The following is a 21,940-nucleotide window of genomic DNA, read 5'->3' on the forward strand; positions in this document are numbered from 1 at the left end:
GGGGGGGGACATAAAAGGTCAAACACATAGCAGGGCCCTTCCTGACATTTCTATTGCTAAAATACTCACAGAGTTCACATATCTCTTCATTATTCCAAAGAGATTGTTTAAAGAAAAAAACACATTAAAGCAGGATCAACAATCAGTAGGGGTGTGGCCCCGAGACCCTCCATTCATGGTCAAGTTCAAGGTCACAGTTTGAGGTTAAATTTGTAAATTAAAGAAACAATAGCAACATCAGGTAGTTTACTATACAGATGATTTCCAGACCAGGTCAAAAATTTAGGTCCAAGGTCAAAATGGATTTTTGAGTCAATTTCTTCCAAAAGTAAAGATGTTTTAATGAATCTGTAGGGACATAAAATTATAAAAGGGTGAAAAATAGTGCAATTTTACAATAGACAAAGGAATCCAAACTAACACTGATATTTACAGAGCTGCTAGTGTAAGTATCTATTGTGTGTTGCAGGCCAAGACTTTAAATACTTCTATGATGAGCAGTATTATCAGGATCAACCCCCGGCTAGTGCAGTACCTCCGACTGGAGGCTTTGGTACTGTCTACTTCAACACGCCCTTCGTTGAAGACGGCACTCTCAAGGACTTCATCAAGAAGCAAATGTAAGTAGGAAAGCAATGTTTTACTGTAAGTCATTGTCCTCCACTTCAGTCACAGGAACAAAAACATAAAATGTCAAGGACCCCATTCAAAGTTAAAACAAGCACCTTGACACAATGGAGGATGATCCATTGATACAAATGGGGTTTAATCAACTTGTACAGCAAGCCATGTTAGGATTTGTTGTAGAGTAAGGGTCAGTAAGTCTACACCTTACAGTTATAGTTTAATATTTATGATAACATATAAGCCATGGGATGTTTACCATGAATAACCAGTTAAAATTATGTTGTTGCAGAGAGTACTACTTCAGTGATGAAAACTTACAGAAGGATTTCTTTCTGCGGCGGCGGATGGGCAAGGAGGGCTGGCTGCCTATCAGCCTTATCGCAGGCTTTCATCGTGTCCAGAATTTGACCCGAGATATTCAGGTTATAATCAATGTAAGTGTTGCACACATAACTGACCACCACAGCTATTAGCTCGGAGACGTAGCCCAACAACTTATGCTGTGGTGCCTGGGCCCATATTCATGAAAGCGTTCCCATGCTCAAGCATGGAGCATGGATTTTGTGCTCAAGTCTATTTTCTTGTTCCGTTTTTAAAATAATAATAAATTCTAATATTGTCATTAATTCGAAAAAATATTGAAGAAACTTAAAGCCAAATACACTTTTCAATATTTACATTTCACTTTTTGATCGTTTGACATGATTTAAGTGAGTTCCAAGAAAGTTGGATTGAGCACAAAATCCATGCTTAAGCGTGAGAACGCTTTCATTAATACAGACCCAGAACTGACTAATGATGTCACCATACCCTAGCGTAAAAACAGTGCTCAAGTTTCTAGTTTTAATTTGTCAGTTTCATCAATAAATAACAACTGATGAGTTCATGCCAAAAAGGAGCTCAAGCTACGAGGGAAACAACATCTTATATTGTCGCAGCAGAAAATGCAGGGCCATTTATTGTATGGCCTGAAAACTGGCTTTATAGACAGAATTATATTCAGCAAGTTTGTAGCAGACTTTGTACAAAGTTCATCTCAATTAACAAAACGCAAAAAAAATTTGCAGAACAATGAATACACCAATGTGTACTGGTCTGTTTCAGTCTGTTGCTGACAGTACAAGCGTGGAGATTTCGGAGGATGGTACCAAGGTTCGGTGTCGTCAGAATCCAGAGAAATGGCCTCTAGAAGGTCAGCCCTTGGATCTAAGTTTGGCCTCAACACTGCATGCAGATGTACCAGAGTTTGTACCAGGCCAGGCCTACACCATACCCTCCAATCTACCCAGTATATTCAGTGGTAGGTTGTTTTTTACACATCAGCAGCTGATTAAGTAAACAAATGATTGGTCAGATGACTTGAGAGAAATTTAATATGGAGATCAGACCAAGTATTCAGGATAAAGTTTACAGTATTATTGAGTTTCACTTAATCGACCTGAAATTACTTGAGTAGGTATATATACGTACCCGATAATGTTGGTGTTTCTCCATTAACTATGAGTTTATTAACAGGTACCACTAAAGGGGAGGAGAATAAGGACCATTATAAGACGTATCGCACCCAGTCATCGGAGCAGGATGACGAGTTCAGTTTCATGTCTCTGGGTCTCAGTACCGGTCTGCTGTCGTCCAGCGCCCCACAACTCCAGGGTGACTGGAGGGAGGTCAAAAGGAAGGTCAGGGTGCCAAAGAAGTCAGAGGATAAGGTTGGTGGACATTGTAATGTTAGTCAGGATGAGATTATAAAATGAATTTTACCCTGTGATAAAATCTTGTTTGTTATTTGAATTTGTTATTTGAATAACCAAGTCATTCCAAGTCATTTTGTGCAAACACAAAAGTAATGTTTCAATTTCAACAAATTTTATTGACAATATAAGCAATAGTCAATAGGATCAGACATCAGGCATAGCCTCCTTTAAGTGACAACAGGTGGTAAGAAACACAGACATATATTTGTACATTGATATGATGTTTGGGATAAGGGGAACTAACTCCTTGATGCAAACAGACTTGTTCAGTATTCTTGAGATATAGTAATCCTTTCACTAGGGATATTTAATTTGAGATATTTACTAGACTATTATCTTCAGTGAATAATATCAAGTATTAGACAATGAGTTACTGGTATTCATATAAGGTAAACTGTTGAGTATAAATATTTGGTGATATTGGATTTATTCCCCAAACAGATACAGGCCATACAGTCCATATGTCCAAAAGTAATGTTTGTTTTGCTCTGAAATATGTCTGGTTATTGATACATCAGGGTGTGTTGTAGTCTACTGAATTGAATGAGCAGTATAAATAACTGTTTTACAGAAAGCTGATGCCAACGTGTCTGTTGACAACGAGGAGAAGGAGGAACTTGACTTCATGTTTGACGAGGAAATGGAGGAACTTAACATTGGACCTCGGCAGAATAATTTCACTGACTGGTCAGTACAGAGCGTTTATTAATTGGGTAGAAATTTACATTGACTGGGATTTGATATAAAGTTAGGGTAGACACTGTTGGTTATGACCTTCTATCTACCACACCTACCCGGGTAGACAATGTTGGTTATGACCTTCTATCTACCACACCTACCCGAGTAGACACTGTTGGTTATGACCTCCTATCTACCACACCTACCCGGGTAGACAATGTTGGTTATGACCTATCTACCACCCCTACCCGGGTAGACACTGTTGGTTATGACCTTCTATCGACCACACCTACCCGGGTAGACAATGTTGGTTATGACCTATCTACCACACCTGCCCGGGTAGACACTGTTGGTTATGACCTTCTATCTACCACGCCTACCCGGGTAGACAATGTTGGTTATGACCTTCTACCTACCACACCTACCCGGGTAGACAATGTTGGTTATGACCTTCTATCTACCACACCTACCCGGGAAGACACTGTTGGTTATGACCTTCTATCTACCACACCTACCCGAGTAGACACTGTTGGTTATGACCTTCTATCTACCACACCTACGTACCCTTGCTTTGATTGATTGATTGATTGAGATTTGTATGTTCTCCCAACAGCTAAGTTAAGATGATTTAGCGTGCCAACACCCCCTCCCCCCATACGTGCCATTTCACTTTGTAAGCAGTGATTGGACACATTTGATATTGGATTGTGTAAATAAAGGTGGCCATATATAATACCTGTGGATGTTGGAAAAACAACAGACGATCCATAATTTACCCTCACTACTATTCAACTTGTAATTTCCTGACCAAATAATTCAATTTTGTAAAATTTGGTACCAAATTAATGACATTACCTTGAATGGGACTCGGGTTTATCTGTCAATGGGTCTCAGGTTTATCCGTGAATGGGACTAAGGTTTATCCTTGAATGGGTCTCAGGTTTATCCGTGAATGGGACTCAGGTTTATCCGTGAATGGGACTAAGGTTTATCCTTGAATGGGACTCAGGTTTATCTGTCAATAGGACTCGGGTTTATCTGTCAATGGGACTCGGGTTTATCTGTGAATGGGACTCAGGTTTATCTGTGAATGGGACTCATGTTTATCTGTGAATGGGACACAGGTTTATCTGTGAATGGGCCTCAGGTTTATCTGTGAATGGGACTCAGGTTTATCTGTGAATGGGACTCAGGTTTATTTGTCAATGGGACTCAGGTTTATCTGTCAATGGGACTCAGGTTTATCTGTCAATGGGACTCTGGTTTATCTGTCAATGGGACTCGGGTTTATCTGTCAATGGGACTCGGGTTTATCTGTCAATGATCATGCTTTCAAACATTCTATTCTCTGGGACCTAGAAAATATCTTAATCAAATCAACGACATTATGTCCACTTATTGAAAAATAGGTTTCCAACCTTAATAATTCCATCTTTTGCTTTTGTCTGGCAAAGGCTCAGCTTTTCATTGACACGTCTCAAACACAGCTCATTTTCAAATTACATGTCTCGCCTAGTCATTTGGACTGACCATAGCCATGTGTTGGGTGGATCAGCTTACCACCCACTCTTTTCTAAATACCTGCCACCCCTTCTTTAGCTTTGGAACAGCCCTATAATTGAGATGGGTATTAATGCTACTTTCTTTCATCATCACAATTCTAATAATATCACTTAGGAAATGTCTGCTAGACTTAACCAATGTTGGCAAGATTACTCCTAAGAAAAGATGAAGGGTCTGTATACAACAGTCGTGTATGGACTAACATACTTACGTTAATGAACAAGGAAGCACCATCTTTAGGAGCTTTTAATTTTGCGTTCATTATCTTTACTTACTTGGTGTTTGAATGATGTATTTAGGGTTTAACTTTGTGATACATTGAGCAAATGCTTAGAATTTAATATGCCGTAATTTACTTATTTTGTGAATTTCAATGATGTACATTACCTTTTAACCTATGTGAAAGTTTATGATATGAAGGCAAGCACAAAGTTCAGTCATTTTAATCCATACACGGTGGATTTTTGTTGTGCAAATATTCTACAATTCTCTTAATTACAAACATGTTCAGGTCCGATGACGAATCTGATTACGAGATCTCGGACAGTGAAGTGAACAAGATCTTGATAGTGACCCAGACACCACCCTCCCTACGGCGCCATCCCCAAGGCGACAGGACAGGTGATTACACGCCTCGCTCCAAGATCACATGTGAGATGACCAAGGTTATCAACGATGGCCTCTTCTACTACGAAAAGGACCTTATTGATATAGAGGTACATCAAATGTCACTGTTTTATCACATAATTGTCAACTGTGATGTGATGTTATATCAAATGTCACTGTTTTATCATGTAACTCCTTTGTGATATAGTGAATATGCCATATGTAATTGTACCTGTGCAGGCTAGTGTGGTACTGATAGATTGAGATGTAAACGAGTCTGTAAATGACATTGACATGAAATTTGTAATTGATATAACATCAGAATGCTTCATCATCATGTGACTAGTTTGCTTTTGTCTTCATAATACTTGCTTGAAATATAAGTAATTCTGCAATTTACTTCCATTGCAATTTCATACAAGTGTCGTGAAAGTTGTGCCGATGTTTTAATTTGGTAAATTATTTCTAGACTTGTTTCATCCAATAGACTCCTATAAAACTTCCACACACATCTCTTAAATAACAAGCTCAAATTGTTATATCCTACGAGGCTTTGACCTCAGTCTTCAGGAATTTCGTGGCCCCTAAGAGGTAAAGATGCCTCATGCTATGGTCTTGTGTGATCATTTGTTGTCATTATTTATCTCACAGGATGATTTCAAAAGCTTCAAGACGGTGAACATGATTACTCGAGAGGAGTTTGACAGTATGACGCCCTCCCATGTGACAACATCGCAGAAAACACCTCCACCTCCGCCTCCCCCAATCTCCCTTCAGTCAGGTATGTGTTGATATAAAATCCCCCAGTCTCGCTTCAGTCAGGTATGTGTTGATTTAACTTCCCTCAGTCTCTCTTCACTCAGGTATGTGTTGATTTAACTTTTCCCAGTCTCTCTTCACTCAGGTATGTGTTGATTTAACTTCCCTCAGTCTCTCTTCAGTCAGATATGTGTTGATGTAACTTCCCTCAGTCTCTCTTCAGTCAGGTATGTGTTGATTTAACTTTCCCCAGTCTCTCTTCAGTCAGGTATGTGTTGATTTAACTTCCCCCAGTCTCTCCTCAGTCAGGTATGTGTTGATTTAACTTCCCTCAGTCTCTCCTCAGTCAGGTATGTGTTGATGTAACTTCCCTCAGTCTCTCTTCAGTCAGGTATGTGTTGATTTAACTTCCCTCAGTCTCTCTTCAGTCAGGTATGTGTTGATTTAACTTCCCCCAGTCTCTCCTCAGTCAGGTATGTGTTGATTTAACTTCCCTCAGTCTCTCCTCAGTCAGGTATGTGTTGATGTAACTTCCCTCAGTCTCTCTTCAGTCAGATATGTGTTGATGTAACTTCCCTCAGTCTCTCTTCAGTCAGGTATGTGTTGATTTAACTTTCCCCAGTCTCTCCTCAGTCAGGTATGTGTTGATTTAACTTCCCCCAGTCTCTCTTCAGTCAGGTATGTGTTGATTTAACTTCCCCCAGTCTCTCTTCAGTCAGGTATGTGTTGATTTAACTTCCCCCAGTCTCTCCTCAGTCAGGTATGTGTTGATTTAACTTCCCTCAGTCTCTCCTCAGTCAGGTATGTGTTGATTTAACTTCCCTCAGTCTCTCTTCAGTCAGGTATGTGTTGATTTAACTTCCCTCAGTCTCTCTTCAGTCAGGTATGTGTTGATTTAACTTCCCCCAGTCTCTCCTCAGTCAGGTATGTGTTGATTTAACTTCCCCCAGTCTCTCCTCAGTCAGGTATGTGTTGATTTAACTTCCCCCAGTCTCTCTTTAGTCAGGTTTGTGTTGATTTAACTTCCCCAGTCTCTCTTCAGTCAGATATGTGTTGATTTAACTTCCCCAGTCTCTCTTTAGTCAGGTATGTGTTGATTTAACTTCCCTCAGTCTCTCTTCAGTCAGGTATGTGTTGATTTAACTTCCCCCAGTCTCTCTTCAGTCAGGTATGTGTTGATTTAACTTCCCCCAGTCTCTCTTCAGTCAGGTATGTGTTGATTTAACTTCCCCCAGTCTCTCTTCAGTCAGGTATGTGTTGATTTAACTTCCCCCAGTCTCTCTTCAGTCAGGTATGTGTTGATTTAACTTCCCCCAGTCTCTCTTCAGTCAGGTATGTGTTGATTTAACTTCCCCCAGTCTCTCTTCAGTCAGGTATGTGTTGATTTAACTTCCCCCAGTCTCTCTTCAGTCAGGTATGTGTTGATTTAACTTCCCCCAGTCTCTCCTCAGTCAGGTATGTGTTGATTTAACTTCCCCCAGTCTCTCCTCAGTCAGGTATGTGTTGATGTAACTTCCCTCAGTCTCTCTTCAGTCAGGTATGTGTTGATGTAACTTCCCTCAGTCTCTCTTCAGTCAGGTATGTGTTGATTTAACTTTCCCCAGTCTCTCCTCAGTCAGGTATGTGTTGATTTAACTTCCCCCAGTCTCTCTTCAGTCAGGTATGTGTTGATTTAACTTCCCCCAGTCTCTCTTCAGTCAGGTATGTGTTGATTTAACTTCCCTCAGTCTCTCCTCAGTCAGGCATGTGTTGATTTAACTTCCCTCAGTCTCTCCTCAGTCAGGTATGTGTTGATTTAACTTTCCTCAGTCTCTCTTCACTCAGGTATGTGTTGATTTAACTTCCCTCAGTCTCTCCTCAGTCAGATATGTGTTGATTTAACTTCCCTCAGTCTCTCCTCAGCCAGGTATGTGTTGATTTAACTTCCCCCAGTCTCTCCTCAGTCAGGTATGTGTTGATTTAACTTCCCCCAGTCTCTCTTTAGTCAGGTTTGTGTTGATTTAACTTCCCCAGTCTCTCTTCAGTCAGATATGTGTTGATTTAACTTCCCCAGTCTCTCTTTAGTCAGGTATGTGTTGATTTAACTTCCCTCAGTCTCTCTTCAGTCAGATATGTGTTGATTTAACTTCCCCAGTCTCTCTTTAGTCAGGTATGTGTTGATTTAACTTCCCCAGTCTCTCATCAGTCAGATATGTGTTGATTTAACTTCCCTCAGTCTCTCTTCAGTCAGGTATGTGTTGATTTAACTTCCCCAGTCTCTCTTTAGTCGGGTATGTGTTTATTTAACTTCCCTCAGTCTCTCTTCAGTCAGGTATGTGTTGATTTAACTTCCCCCACTCTCTCTTTTAGTCAGGTATGTGTTGATTTAACTTTCCTCAGTCTCTCTTCAGTCAGGTATGTGTTGGTCTATACCTCCATCAGAATTATTATCCTCTTGTGACGATGTCTTGTAGGGGATGTAACATTCCTATGTAACTATGTTTACCTTTTTGTGACAGCCATAGTGACTTTATATCTGGACGGGTTTGATCAAACTTATATATTGTTGTGCGAGTTTTATGGTTCAGTTTGTAAAAACATGTATTACAATAATCATTTTGTCATTGCGCCATGCATCTGTCTGCATTCATGTGTCTAGAAAAAAACTTGTGTAAAAGATACATACATGCTAGGTTTCCTAGAGACCTTTGAGATTTACAATCATTTAATGGAATTTGAGTCAAATTTCACAGCATATAAACAAACCCTTTAAAAGACTGAGTTTGTTATATACACCATAGTGTGGTCACATAAAGTTAAACACTTGATTAGATTTTGGTGGTCAAGGTTAAAGGGTCAAAGGCCACACTTGACCACTCTGTGGGTGTTGGCGGTAATTCATGGACGTGACTTTAGCTAATTATTTGTTTATAAATATGTATATAACAAAAACGTGTTACAGAATCTAAAAAAGTGCCACCAGTCTCACAACCTAGTCATCCTGACATTGCCCGCTCATTGCCAGCATATGTCCCTAACACACCTGGCACAGGTAGTCGTACGCCGCGCAGTCGTAAGGAGGACACTGCACCACGCTTCTATCCAGTGATGAAGGATTCCACACGACCTCCAGATCCACAGGTACATAGAGAGGACGATACACTTAGAGCAGTAGGACATATGGGGTACCAGTTCCAAAAAAATAAATGGAAAAAAACAAATAAAAATGTGATATTTTGAACTGGAAATTATAAAATAGCAATATAAGAAATGATGATTCTAGTTATAAATTTTGTGATTTTGTTGATATTGTATGATAACATGGAGTCTTTAAATGTTTGATAGACACCACGTAAGTGGAAGACAAAACACAGCAGTAACCCGCCTGTGGAGAGTCATGTTGGCTGGGTGATGGACGCCACGGAGCACAGACCCTCACGATCACACAACAATTCTATGTCTCAGAGGTACGTTCTTAACAAGCCGAAAGCCTCACGATCACACAACAATTCTATGTCTCAGAGGTACGTTCTTAACAAGCCGAGAGCCTCACAGTCACACAACAATTCTATGTCTCTGAGGTACGTTCTTAACAAGCCGAGAGCCTCGCAGTCACACAACAATTCTATTTCTCAGAGGTACGTTCTTAACAAGCCGAGAGCCTCACGATCACACAACAATTCTATGTCTCAGAGGTACGTTCTTAACAAGCCGAGAGCCTCACAGTCACACAATGCATGGTCTTTGTTGCACCACAATCAAAGAGACAGTTCTCTGTTCATTAGTAAACAGTCCACCAGGGTTTTCTATATATAAATAAATTCTCCAACGATCAGACAGTGTACTACTGTCTATAAGTTAGAGATCGTTTTCATTTACAAACTGAAATATGTTTTGTTATTGTACAAACAGTGCAACAAACTGAACTGCCTTACAAGATAGAGATTATGATGTTTTGTCAGCTGAAATGTTGATTTTGTTGTCGTTCAAACAGTCCAACAGACAGTGCCCTGTCAACAAGTTATGGCAGCTACAGTTCAACTCCTCATGCATTCCCCAACTTCCAGCATCCATCACATGAACTGCTGAAAGATAACAACTTTGTCTGGCATGTCTACCATAAGTACCACTCAAAGTGTCTCAAGGGTAAGTGTCTCTCATATACCTTACAGTGTCTCAAGTGTAGATATCGCCCATATACATTCCAGTATCTCAAGGGCAGGTATGGCCCATATACATTTCAGTGTCTCGAGGCTAGGTGTCGCCCTTATACATACTAGTGTCTCAAGGGTAGGTGTCTCCTTTATACATACTAGTGTCTCAAGGGTAGGTGTCACTTTTATACATAATAGTGTCTCAAGGGTAGGTGTCTCCCTTATACATACTAGTGTCTCAAGGTTAGGTGTCTCCCTTATACATACTAGTGTCTCAAGGGTAGGTGTTGCCCTTATACATTCTAGTGTCTCAAGGGTAGGTGTCGCCCGCCCATATACATACTAGTGTCTCAAGGGTAGGTGTCTCCCTTATACATACTAGTGTCTCAAGGGTAGGTGTCTCCCTTATACATACTAGTGTCTCAAGGGTAGGTGTCTCCCTTATACATTCTAGTATATCGAGGGTAGGTGTCTCCCTTATACATACTAGTGTCTCAAGGGTAGGTGGCGCCCGCCCATATACATACTAGTGACTCAAGGGTAGGTGTCTCCCTTATACCTACTAGTGTCTCAAGGGTAGGTGTCCCCCGCCCATATACATACTAGTGTCTCCAGGGAAGGTGTATCCCTTATACATACTAGTGTCTTGAGGGAAGGTGTCTCCCTTATACATACTAGTGTCTCAAGGGCAGGTGTCTCCCTTATACATACTAGTGTCTCAAGGGTAGGTGTCTCCCTTATACATACTAGTGTCTTGAGGGTAGGTGTCTCCCTTATACATACTAGTGTCTCGAGGGTCCCTGTCTTTCTGTAGGTAGATTTGAATAAAATTCAATGTTTGATTTCTGATATACTGTAAGTGTACATGTTTTAGTGGTTATGCTGTTTACTAAATACCTGTATCCTAAATATTAAACAAAGTTATAATTGGGCTAATTGAAGTTTCTGTATATTTTTTTCTGTTGTATATATTGTGAGTGGGCCAATTCAGCAATGTGCTTACATGTTAAAATTTGATTTGAGTATGTCTACAGTAATATAAAATGCATTTTTATTGGTTATTACAATTTTCAGTTTTAAAGCACTTGTCAAATATTCACTGGATTATTCATATTTTGCATTTCAGAGCGCAAGAAAGCTGGTGTTGGCCTTTCACAAGAGATGAACACTTTGTTTCGTTTCTGGTCTTTCTTCTTGCGACAGCATTTCAACAAGAAGATGTACCTGGAATTTAAAGCTCTGGCTGTAGAGGAAGCCAAGTCTGACTACAGGTAAAAACCTTAGTTTGCTGTTTTGGACACCAGTAAGTTACCATGATGGTGATGTGGGACACCAGTAAGTTACCATGGTGATCTGGTTTTCACCTGCAGACAAACTGTGGTTACTTTGGTGAGAGATTTCGGTTATACATGCTAGGTGTGTGTCCTGAGATAGGTGATGTTTTGTGTGAAATTTCTCAAGTTCAATAAAGTCATTTAACTGATTTTACTATTTTGAAATCACCAAACAAATTAGACATTCTTTTGAACATGTCAGCTTAGTAAAGGTAAGCATTTGACATAACACTTACAGTTTTGTCAGTTCATTCGAATCAAGTTTTGAGAAGAAGTCACAGAAACAAAACAAAACTCAGTTTAAACTTTGAATATAAATTTATGAGTTTAAACTTTGAATATAAGTTTATGAGTTTAAACTTTGAATATAAATTTATGAGTAAGTTCACTGTGTGTTACAGGTACGGTTTGGAGTGTTTGTTCCGGTTCTTCAGCTATGGCCTAGAGAAGCGGTTCAAACCTGACCTTTTCCAGGACTTCCAAGAGGAAACGATCAGGGATTATGAAAGTGGTGAGCTGTACTATTAGACATATTTCAGTGTTGGTACGAATATTAAATCCAAAGTCTGTTGTTGCAATAATATAATTATCTTTTTTTTAATCCATTCCTCAGGAAAAAAATGTGCATTGTCAATTACATCAAGATTAGAACTAGCAGCAACGTCGTTTTTACTGGTTTTCTGATATGTTTACTTTGAAGTCATCGTGTACTCTTAAAATGTTCCTGAAAACAAAACTATTCAGTCAAAATGCTAATAAATATATCTTCTGTTAAACTGTCGAAGGAAAATGCTCAAATTTAACTTTAAAGTATTATTCAAACCATTTTCTGGCTGTGTACCAATTTGGGTAGTGTACCAATTGTGGTAGCGTGACGTTAAAGGGAAAAGTAGATCAGGGAGAAAAGAGAGGTCAGAAGCTTTACAATAGGAGCTAACAATACATAGGTTACATTGGGCAGAGTCTGGTGATTCATAGAAAGACAGTTGCTGTTGCTTTTTATGGACGTGTAGCAAGCTGAAAGAGGTAGGACAACTGGGGGATATGACCTGACATAACCTACAAATACAGATCAGCACAAGTCATTGAAGGGAGTCTATTTTCTTTTGTCATTGTGCAAAGAATGGAATAAGAAATCTGTAGTATTCGTTTGGATGAGTTAAACCTGACAGTTTATTTGAAAATGTATTGAAACAATTAAAATGTATGTGTCAAAATCTTTCTTATTAAATGTAGGTCAGCTGTATGGACTTGAGAAGTTCTGGGCCTATCTGAAGTACACCCGTAAACACATGGATGTGGACCCCAAGTTACGAGGTTGGCTGTCCAAGTATAAACGCCTGGAGGATTTCAAAGTAGACGTAAGTTGTATCATCGGACTCCACTTCAGACAGGTGATATATATTGTATCATCTGACTCTACTTCAGACAGGTGATATATTGTATCATCTGACACTACTTCAGACAGGTGATATCAGATATATCATTGTACACTACTTCAGACAGGTGATATCAGATATATCATTGTACACTACTTCAGACAGGTGATATCAGATGTATCATTGTACACTACTTCAGACAGGTGATATCAGATGTATCATTGTACACTACTTCAGACAGGTGATATCATGGTACACTACTCCAGACAGGTGATATCATTGTACACTACTTCAGACAGGTAATATCATTGTACACTACTCCAGACAGGTAATATCATTCTACACTACTTCAGACAGGTGATATCATTGTACACTACTCCAGAAAGGTGATATCATTGTACACTTCTCCAGACAGGTGATATCAGATTATCATTGAACACTACTTCAGACAGGTGATATCATGGTACACTACTCCAGACAGGTGATATCATTGTACACTACTTCAGACAGGTGATATTAGATGTATCATTGTACACTAGTTTAGACGGGTGATATCATTGTACACTACTTCAGACAGCTGATATCAGATGTATCATTGTACACTACTTCAGACAGGTGATATCATTGTACACTACTTCAGACAGGTAATATCATTGTACACTACTCCAGACAGGTGATATCATTGTACACTACAGGTTTTATAAAGTTGCATCATATATCACTCTTTCACACTGGCGATATAAGTAGTATCATCTGATACTAGTTCAGAAAGGTGATATAAGTGGTATCATCTGATAAGAGTTCAGACAGGTGATGTAAGTAGTATCATTTGATACTAGTTCAGACAGGTGATATAAGTGGTATCATCTGATAAGAGTTCAGACAGGTGATATAAGTGGTATCATTTGATACTAGTTCAGACAGGTGATATAAGTAGTATCATTTGATACTAGTTCAGACAGGTGATATAAGTGGTATCATCTGATACGAGTTCAGACAGGTGATATAAGTGTTATCATCTGATACTAGTTCAGACAGGTGATATAAGTGTTATCATCTGATACTAGTTCAGACAGGTGATATAAGTGGTATCAACTGATACTAGTTCAGACAGGAGATATAATTGGTATCAACTGATACTAGTTCAAACAGGTAATATAAGTGGTATCATCTGATACTAGTTCAGACAGGGGATATAAGTGGTATCAACTGATACTAGTTCAGACAGGTGATATAATTGGTATCAACTGATACTAGTTCAAACAGGTAATATAAGTGGTATCATCTGATACTAGTTCAGACAGGCGATGTAAGTGGTATCATCTGATACTAGTTCAGACAGGCGATGTAAGTGGTATCATCTGATACTAGTTCAGACAGGTGATATAATTGTTATCATCTGATACTAGTTCAGACAGGTGATATAAGTGGTATCATCTGATACTAGTTCAGACAAGTGATGTAAGTGGTATCATCTGATACTAGTTCAGACAGGTGATATAAGTGGTATCATCTGATACGAGTTCAGACAGGAGATATAAGTGTTATCATCTGATACTAGTTCAGACAGGTGATATAAGTGGTATCAACTGATACTAGTTCAGACAGGTGATATAATTGGTATCAACTGATACTAGTTCAAACAGGTAATATAAGCGGTATCATCTGATACTAGTTCAGACAAGTGATGTAAGTGGTATAATCTGATACTAGTTCAGACAGGTGATGTAAGTGGTATCATCTGATACTAGTTCAGACAGGTGATATAAGTGGTATCATCTGATACTAGTTCAGACAAGTGATGTAAGTGGTATCATCTGATACTAGTTCAGACAGGTGATGTAAGTGGTATCATCTGATACTAGTTCAGACTGGTGATATAAGAGGTATCATCTGATAAGAGTTCAGACAGTTTAGGAGGCACGATAGTCCAGTGGTAGGACGCGGGGCTCGTGACCGAAGGGTTGCGGGTTCGTGCCACAGCACAGCAATGTGTTGTATCTTTGAGCAAGATACTTTACTCCGTTTGTTCCAGTCTACTCAGCTGTAAATGAGTATGTGGTTGGGCAGTGCTAGAATTGTTGAATGCTTGCTGATAGCGCCGAAATGGCAGCTCCGCCTGTATGCTCCCCAGGGAGTTGAGAAATGTATTGGCTGGTTGCAAAGCCCCTATAACCACGGATAATAATGTGTGAACCGCTTTGAGACGACCTACAAACCAGGTTGTGATAAAGCGGTATATAAGAAACTCCAATTATTGTTATTTATTATTATAATAAGTGGTATCACCTGACACTTTGTCAGACAGGTTTGTGTCACAGCACAACAGTTAAGCTTAACTGTTAAAGATGAAAGGTGTTCATCTTGTTTGGTGTTTTTTTTTAAATGATTGAAATTCATTATTTAACTTGCATGAATAGGATTCCAAAATGATAGTCCATAGACAAGAGACAGAGATATTTGTAAAGTTTCAGCATTTTTTAGGAAATATCATTAAAAAACTGTTTATAAACTCTTTTAAGCTAAAGTTTGTTGGTTGACCTGTGTCTTTAAAGCTATGTTGAAGTTGTTATAACATTCAGTATTTGTACTAGCTTGCTGATATATGTGGCATTCAAGTTCTTAGAGAAACCGATATTATTGGAATGCAATTCAAATTAAAAATAAAACGGTTTGTTTGAATTTGGCATTTGATGCTGATAATTAACCAAATCAATCAATGTTTTGCTTTTGAATATTAATACTTAAAGATTTTCATTAAACCATAGGATAAGTTTCCACAAGATATGTATACATTTAACTGTAAAGCTTCACCAGATAATTCTTTGCTATCTATTGTAATAGAAATCTTAACAAGATGAATTATCAGCATTTTATATTTAACTTTCGAATTATTGTTCTACATGCACTTGCAAGTGCAATAATTTTATAAATTGCATTGAACACTACATGTTGTATATTACCTAGGTAATATTATTTACAATTAATTTTATGTAGTTAATTTTACTGTTGTTGTTTTCCAGAATTTGGAAGAACAGAGAGGAGCCCGTGGCCGACAGAGACACATGTCCGGTCCCCCTCGGGAGAGGCATCTATCTGGCTCCAAGGGGCCCAAGAGCCAGTCTCATGGCGGCAAGCATGGCCTAACACGACAGACTTCTCGCGAATCCAGCCATTCACATAGTGCGAAAACAGACTCGAATAGTCAATCACAGACATCAAAGCATAGTTCGTCAGATAACAGCCAATCACAAGTGACACAAAAAGTTGAAAGCAGTGCAAAGGAGGCTGTGTCTAGTGGAAAAGCATGAAACCTACAAAATATGGACAAATGCCACTTTCAAAAATGATTTTATGGAATAAAAATGCCAAACAAAACCTGGCATTAAAAAATTTGGAATCTTTTGAAACCAAAATCTTTGAAGAAGATGACTTAAATCTGACATTTTCTGTGTAGAAGAAATTTTAATGATGGAAACATCAAAAAGATGGTTTCCTTGATGACAGCTTTTAAGGAGATGTTAATATGTATAGGTGAAGTACATTGTGGAAGCACTTGTAGGTTGCCCGCGAGACATACGGGTACAGGGAAACTATTCTGACAGTTAAATACCGACACATGCAGAAAAAATGTTCAGTTACATTCAAAGAGATGAAAAATGTGTACATCAATCGGCTCTATACTATAATGGATATCTGGATATTTGATCCAATGGCACACTTTGGATTCAATCGGCAGTGATGCCCCTCACTTGTACAAAAGTCGGCTCGCGGTAAACAACTGTCTTGGTGTGGTAATAGTTTCCTTCCATAAACAAATTTGCAGAAGTTGATCGCAATAAAGCAAATGTAGCTGGAATAAAACGGGAAAAAAACTGATGCTGTTTAACATGCTATAATGTGAAGTCGTGCACAATATTTCACTGTAGTGGAGACTGCATATATCATCCTGCTGCCCCTTGTTGAACCTTGCCTGGCTTTTCTTGCTAACCTTTCTATAAAGAGAGATACACGGGAAATGATAGAGGTTCGCGCAGAGCTGAACCTCACCCAGCTTCGTTTTCCCTCTTCTTCGAGAGATACGTCTGGAATAATGGTGGTTAGTGCAGAGCCTTTTATCCGGTGTTTTAGGCAATTTTTGGTGTTTTAGGCACAGATATACAATGAGTTTTTCTGATCACATGTGGTGGAATGGTTTCAAAACCCAATTAACAGTCTGTGATTATCTTATCTCATCAATTGGGTATTTGGCGTGAACATATATCCATTGTGTTTTGTATAAAGTCTTATATAAATTGAATATATATATATATATACACATTAATCATAGTAGTGAAATCATTAACATGTGTAAAAGGATCATTCTGGTTTTATCTGCCTCAAAACATGTTAGTGCTGTAGATCTTTTAGCACTGTCTGCATAAGTTTTTAGTCTACTCTAATTGTAAAACAGTTAATCAAAGAAACGTTTTATGTTTTAGGTAAATGTTTCAGACATATTTCAACTAAATATATGAACTTACCAGTTTGTTTACTTAAATAAGTATTCTTTTGTATGATTCTGAAACGATTTAAAAGTTTTATTAGTTGAAAAGATATATGCAATACTTGTTCAGAGTTTTTTTGGTTAATGGAATGATAGTGGATTACACAGGGATGTTGGTGACAATTACAGGAGTTAATCCTGTTATTGTTTATAAGAGCTGTTTTATTATTTTTACAGATCATGCAGTTTGTATTTTTCACACAAAACTATTTTAGTCTTTTTTGTTAACGAGATAATTTGTTAGTTGATATGTTCACAATAATCTGTCTGTCACTTCTAACTGAAAGTTTCTGGTAAATACTACTATAGGGCAATTAAGTGCTGTTATAAATACAATTGTATTTCTACAACTGATCCAGGTTTTCATTCATCTTATATACATTTATTTATTTATTCAATTGAATGTTAGAATCAATTGACTGACATTTTCTGTCAAACTTTCCAATGTCTTTTAAGCCCAATTTTGAAAATCTGTTCTATATGTTGAAATGAAGATTAACAGCAACAGCCTGTGTGCCAAGGGGCGGTAGACTACAATGTAACAGCCTGTGTGCCAAGGGGCGGTAGACTACAATGTAACAGCCTGTGTGCAAAGGGGCAGTAGACTACAATGTAACAGCCTGTGTGCCAAGGGGCAGTAGACTGCAATGTCTCAAATAGTGCTGCTGATTGGTGGATTGCTGTAGTTTTGTATCCTAAATTGATTTGATTGTACATTCAGTGTACATGGTGTATCCACATTGATTTCGATTGATCTGTCAAGCCAAACACTTTTTTTTTAATGAATGAATTGATTTGTTGAGCCATGCTACCTGATGATTTAAGAATTTTGATTGGTAAAGATAGATAACTTATTAATCCGGGCTGAATGATTCATCAAGCCACATTTGTAATGTATTACGTGAAACATTACGGTGGACATGCAAAGTAGACAGATGGTGTTGTTGACGAGGACATGATTACACTTATAACATTCATAGGCAGTATCTATGTGATACAGTTGCAATTCAGAATTGAACATTATTTCCCTTAAACCAGGCTTGTAAATTAAAAAAATCTTTTAAAGTGTAATCAGATTATCTGTTTTGATACATATCTGTCATCAGTTTATACCGTTGGCCCTGAACTATGGCAAGAAGTCAGTTGGCTCTAACCTAAGGTAACAAGATAGCTGGCTCTAAGCCATGGTAAACTGTATAGTAGTTTACATAAGTAGCACTGTTATTTTGAACTATGCTTAACTTACGTTTGTTTCTGTTACACCATATTTGTTGATATACCTTAAGTTGTGTTCATATCAAACCATGTGTAGGTTGTTATGTACATTGTAGTGAGTAGATTCAGGGGAGTCATGTGACTGACCTGTAGAAAGTCACATGGTAGTCATGTGATCGACTCTGAAGAATTATAGTGGCAAGGTTATATTAGCCTTTACAGATATACTGTGGTTGGTCATGGTCTTTCACTTTTATACCTCTACAGAGATAAAATCAGTGAAAAAGAAGGCAATTTTTTGTGTATTTTTCATTTTTGTCACCAAAAGGTAAAAGAGAAGAAAAAATCCCTTTAAAAACCAATAATGATTGCTGTAGTACTGTCTGTTATTTTGGACACTTTTACACCTGTTAAATCCTTTTATGCACAAGTTTTTCACTTGATACTTTGTTAGATTTTGCACCCTTTTTACTTACCGATAAGCATGTCCGTCTGACCTTTGAACTTAATTAGTAAACATGTCCATCTGACCTTTGAAACTTAATTAGTAGTCATGTCCATCTGACCTTTGGAACTTAATTAGTAGTCATGTCCATCTGACCTTTGAACCATAATTTGTACCATGTCTGTCTGACCTTTGAACCTTAAATAATAATCATGGCTGCCTGACCTTTGTACATCAATATTAATCATGTCTGAGCTGCCTGACCTTTGAACCTGGATTAGAAACCATGTCTGCATGACCTTTGAACCTTGTCTAGTAATATCAAGTCATGCTATTTCTCTTTTCTCCCAAACTGTCCCCTCCCCTAACTGAAACAGTTGAAAGTAATCAATTGTTTTGTCATCAATTTGATCTCTTACTTTATTTTTATATGTGCTGAAATATTAACTTGTAAAAAAATTTGTCTTCGTAATATTTGACAGTTTTCAACATATGCTGTAAAAGCAATCTTAACTCCTTCACGACACTGATGTTGTTTCATTTTCTTTATAACTGAAACAAATGCTAATGTTTTGAGTGGAACATTTTAGAGTATTACTACTTTTTAATGTGCTTGATTCTGATGTGAAGAAAAAATTCAAAAACATTTAAAAAAATATTTAAAATAATTTAAAAAAAGGTAAAGACTATTTAAGTACATGTTTGTATATTATATATTGATTATGTTAATTAGGAGTGTGTGATCTATAATAAGCTATAACTAATGTACTGTATTATGGAACATCATAATCATGTTATCACTTTTAAATATTCAGGAAAAATAATAGATGTGAATGGATTTGAGGATCAATTAAAGCATAAATGCCTGTATATAGTTTGATAAGTGACATCTGTAATTTATACTTCATCGTTTAACAGCACTGTCTATCATAGTTATGTCTGTATTACAGTACTTCACCAAGAGAGAATCTGTCAACATCAGTCTGGGCCATCAGTAATGTTATGGGTCTGCTAGGGTCTAAATTGTTAATCAAGGGGCTCGCGTCTCAACTAACATCCCTATCAGTAATTGAGGGGCTGACGTAAATCATGGTCCCAGTTTTTAATCCAGGGTTTGTATGTCAACTAGAGGCCCAATCAGACCTCAAGCGGAACAGATAACTTAAGGTCCTAGTTCTTTATCCAAGGCTCATATGCCAACTAGAGGCCCAATCAGACCTCAAGGGGAACAGATGACTTAAGGTTCTAGTTCTTTATCCAAGGCTCATATGCCAACTAGAGGCCTAATCAGAAGTCAAGGGGCTCGCATGGAATAGGGTCCCAGCTCATAATTGAGAGCTTGCATGTCAACTAGGGGCCTAGTCAGTGGATTATTTGTTCCAAGGGTCGAGGGTTCCACCAGTAAATTAAGAGTCTTCGGTAACCAAAGGCTCCTTCCAGGAGTCCAGGAGAACCTGTACACTTCTGGTTTATCTAGGGACTCCACGTGTATGACCTTCCTTGTTTCTCTGATCTCTGATATGATACTTGAAAGCAGTCAATATACAAACCAGCGAGACGATGAAGTGTGGTACAGACTGGTTAGATAGAGGTGTTGTCTTTCAGACAAGATCACTGACATATATATATATATATATGTGTGCTTCTCATATGACATGACCTTGGGGGTCGGGACTCAAATTAGACTGCCCTTTGCCTCACATTCACCTTCTGGGGGGAGGCCATCATAAACGATTCTCATGGTGCTTCGACCGACATCGGTCATCGTTAGTGGACATAGATTTTACATCTTTATCAAAATCACTTCTTTTTGTCTTTAGTCATGTTAACAAGGATTTGATGGGTTGTACGAAAACAGAAAAAAAAAATGAAATTTTGCTTTGTTATTACTTTAATTTCCTAGATAGTAGATACTATAATTAAACAATTGTACATAAACAAAGGAGTGTTTGTTATTTTTTAGATGTAGGCGGGCTATTCAATCACCCTTGTCCATAGTCCGTCTGTGGTTGTCTTAATTCTTGTGATCAGTATTTCTCAGGAAGGACCAAAGGGAACTTTCTCAAATTTTATATGCAGGTACCTTGGTTCCTAGTTGTGAATGTTTAATTTTGAGACTGATCAGATAAACAAAATGGCCAACATGTGAGCATTTTTGATTATGACATTTAAGGTTTGTTATCGCTATTTCTCTGGAAGTACTGGAGGGATCTTTCCCAAATTTGACGCGAGACATCTTTGATTTTGACAGTTACAGATTGTTAGTGCTATTTCCCAGGAAGTACTGGAGGGAACTTACTCAGATTTGTTATGTAGGTTCCCCCAGGTCCTTTATTGTTCATGTTTACTTGCGAGACTGATCAGATAAACAAAATGGTCGACAGGTGGCCATCTTTTATTTTTTACATTGTAGGTTTGTTAGTGCTATTTCTCAGGAATAACTTGAGGGGTCTTTATTAAAATTGATATGTAGGTCCCCCTTGATCCCTAATTGTCCATGTTTTATTTTGACTGTATTAGTAAATATGTGAAATGACAAACTCAAAAGTTACCTCAAGATGCATTTATTGTTAACATCGATCAAACAGATAAGATACAACATAAAACATCAAACTGACAAAGAGCTAATGAAGATGGTACAAAGGTGGGCGCCAAGTTCCCTCTGGAATCTCTTGTTTTAAATGTGGGTTGGATCCTGTGAAGTTCACTGCTAGTAGTTTGTAGAGAATCATCCACGAGATGTACATGTATTAATGAATGAACAGTTCATTGTCTTCTCCAAATTTATTCCACTGATACCCAAATATATGTTGATTGAACATATAACATTTTCTTGAAGAATTGAATTGGTTTTAGTCCATCTTCATTTATAAAATGCTGCCAGAGACACTGAAACAGGAG

General features: G+C 38.1%; 1 protein-coding gene across 1 annotated transcript in view; it reads left to right on the top strand.

Annotated features, from left to right (window-relative positions):
• Positions 1 to 20,981, top strand: part of LOC110457424 (la-related protein 1B-like) — a 51,635-nt gene extending 30,654 nt beyond the window's left edge. The window contains exons 7-20 of the mRNA XM_021508703.1: positions 470 to 620; positions 917 to 1,061; positions 1,732 to 1,927; positions 2,143 to 2,336; positions 2,953 to 3,068; positions 5,134 to 5,338; positions 5,880 to 6,009; positions 8,929 to 9,107; positions 9,312 to 9,433; positions 9,961 to 10,112; positions 11,247 to 11,391; positions 11,856 to 11,965; positions 12,691 to 12,815; positions 15,857 to 20,981. Of these exons, the coding sequence (XP_021364378.1) occupies positions 470 to 620; positions 917 to 1,061; positions 1,732 to 1,927; positions 2,143 to 2,336; positions 2,953 to 3,068; positions 5,134 to 5,338; positions 5,880 to 6,009; positions 8,929 to 9,107; positions 9,312 to 9,433; positions 9,961 to 10,112; positions 11,247 to 11,391; positions 11,856 to 11,965; positions 12,691 to 12,815; positions 15,857 to 16,144 (2,258 nt within the window). The 3' untranslated portion in view covers positions 16,145 to 20,981. The remainder of the gene's footprint in view (positions 1 to 469; positions 621 to 916; positions 1,062 to 1,731; positions 1,928 to 2,142; positions 2,337 to 2,952; positions 3,069 to 5,133; positions 5,339 to 5,879; positions 6,010 to 8,928; positions 9,108 to 9,311; positions 9,434 to 9,960; positions 10,113 to 11,246; positions 11,392 to 11,855; positions 11,966 to 12,690; positions 12,816 to 15,856) is intronic.
• Positions 20,982 to 21,940: the final 959 nt, after the last annotated feature.

This window comes from Mizuhopecten yessoensis, unplaced genomic scaffold (assembly GCF_002113885.1).
Source record: "Mizuhopecten yessoensis strain PY_sf001 unplaced genomic scaffold, ASM211388v2 scaffold9133, whole genome shotgun sequence".
Lineage (NCBI taxonomy): Eukaryota > Metazoa > Mollusca > Bivalvia > Pectinida > Pectinidae > Mizuhopecten > Mizuhopecten yessoensis.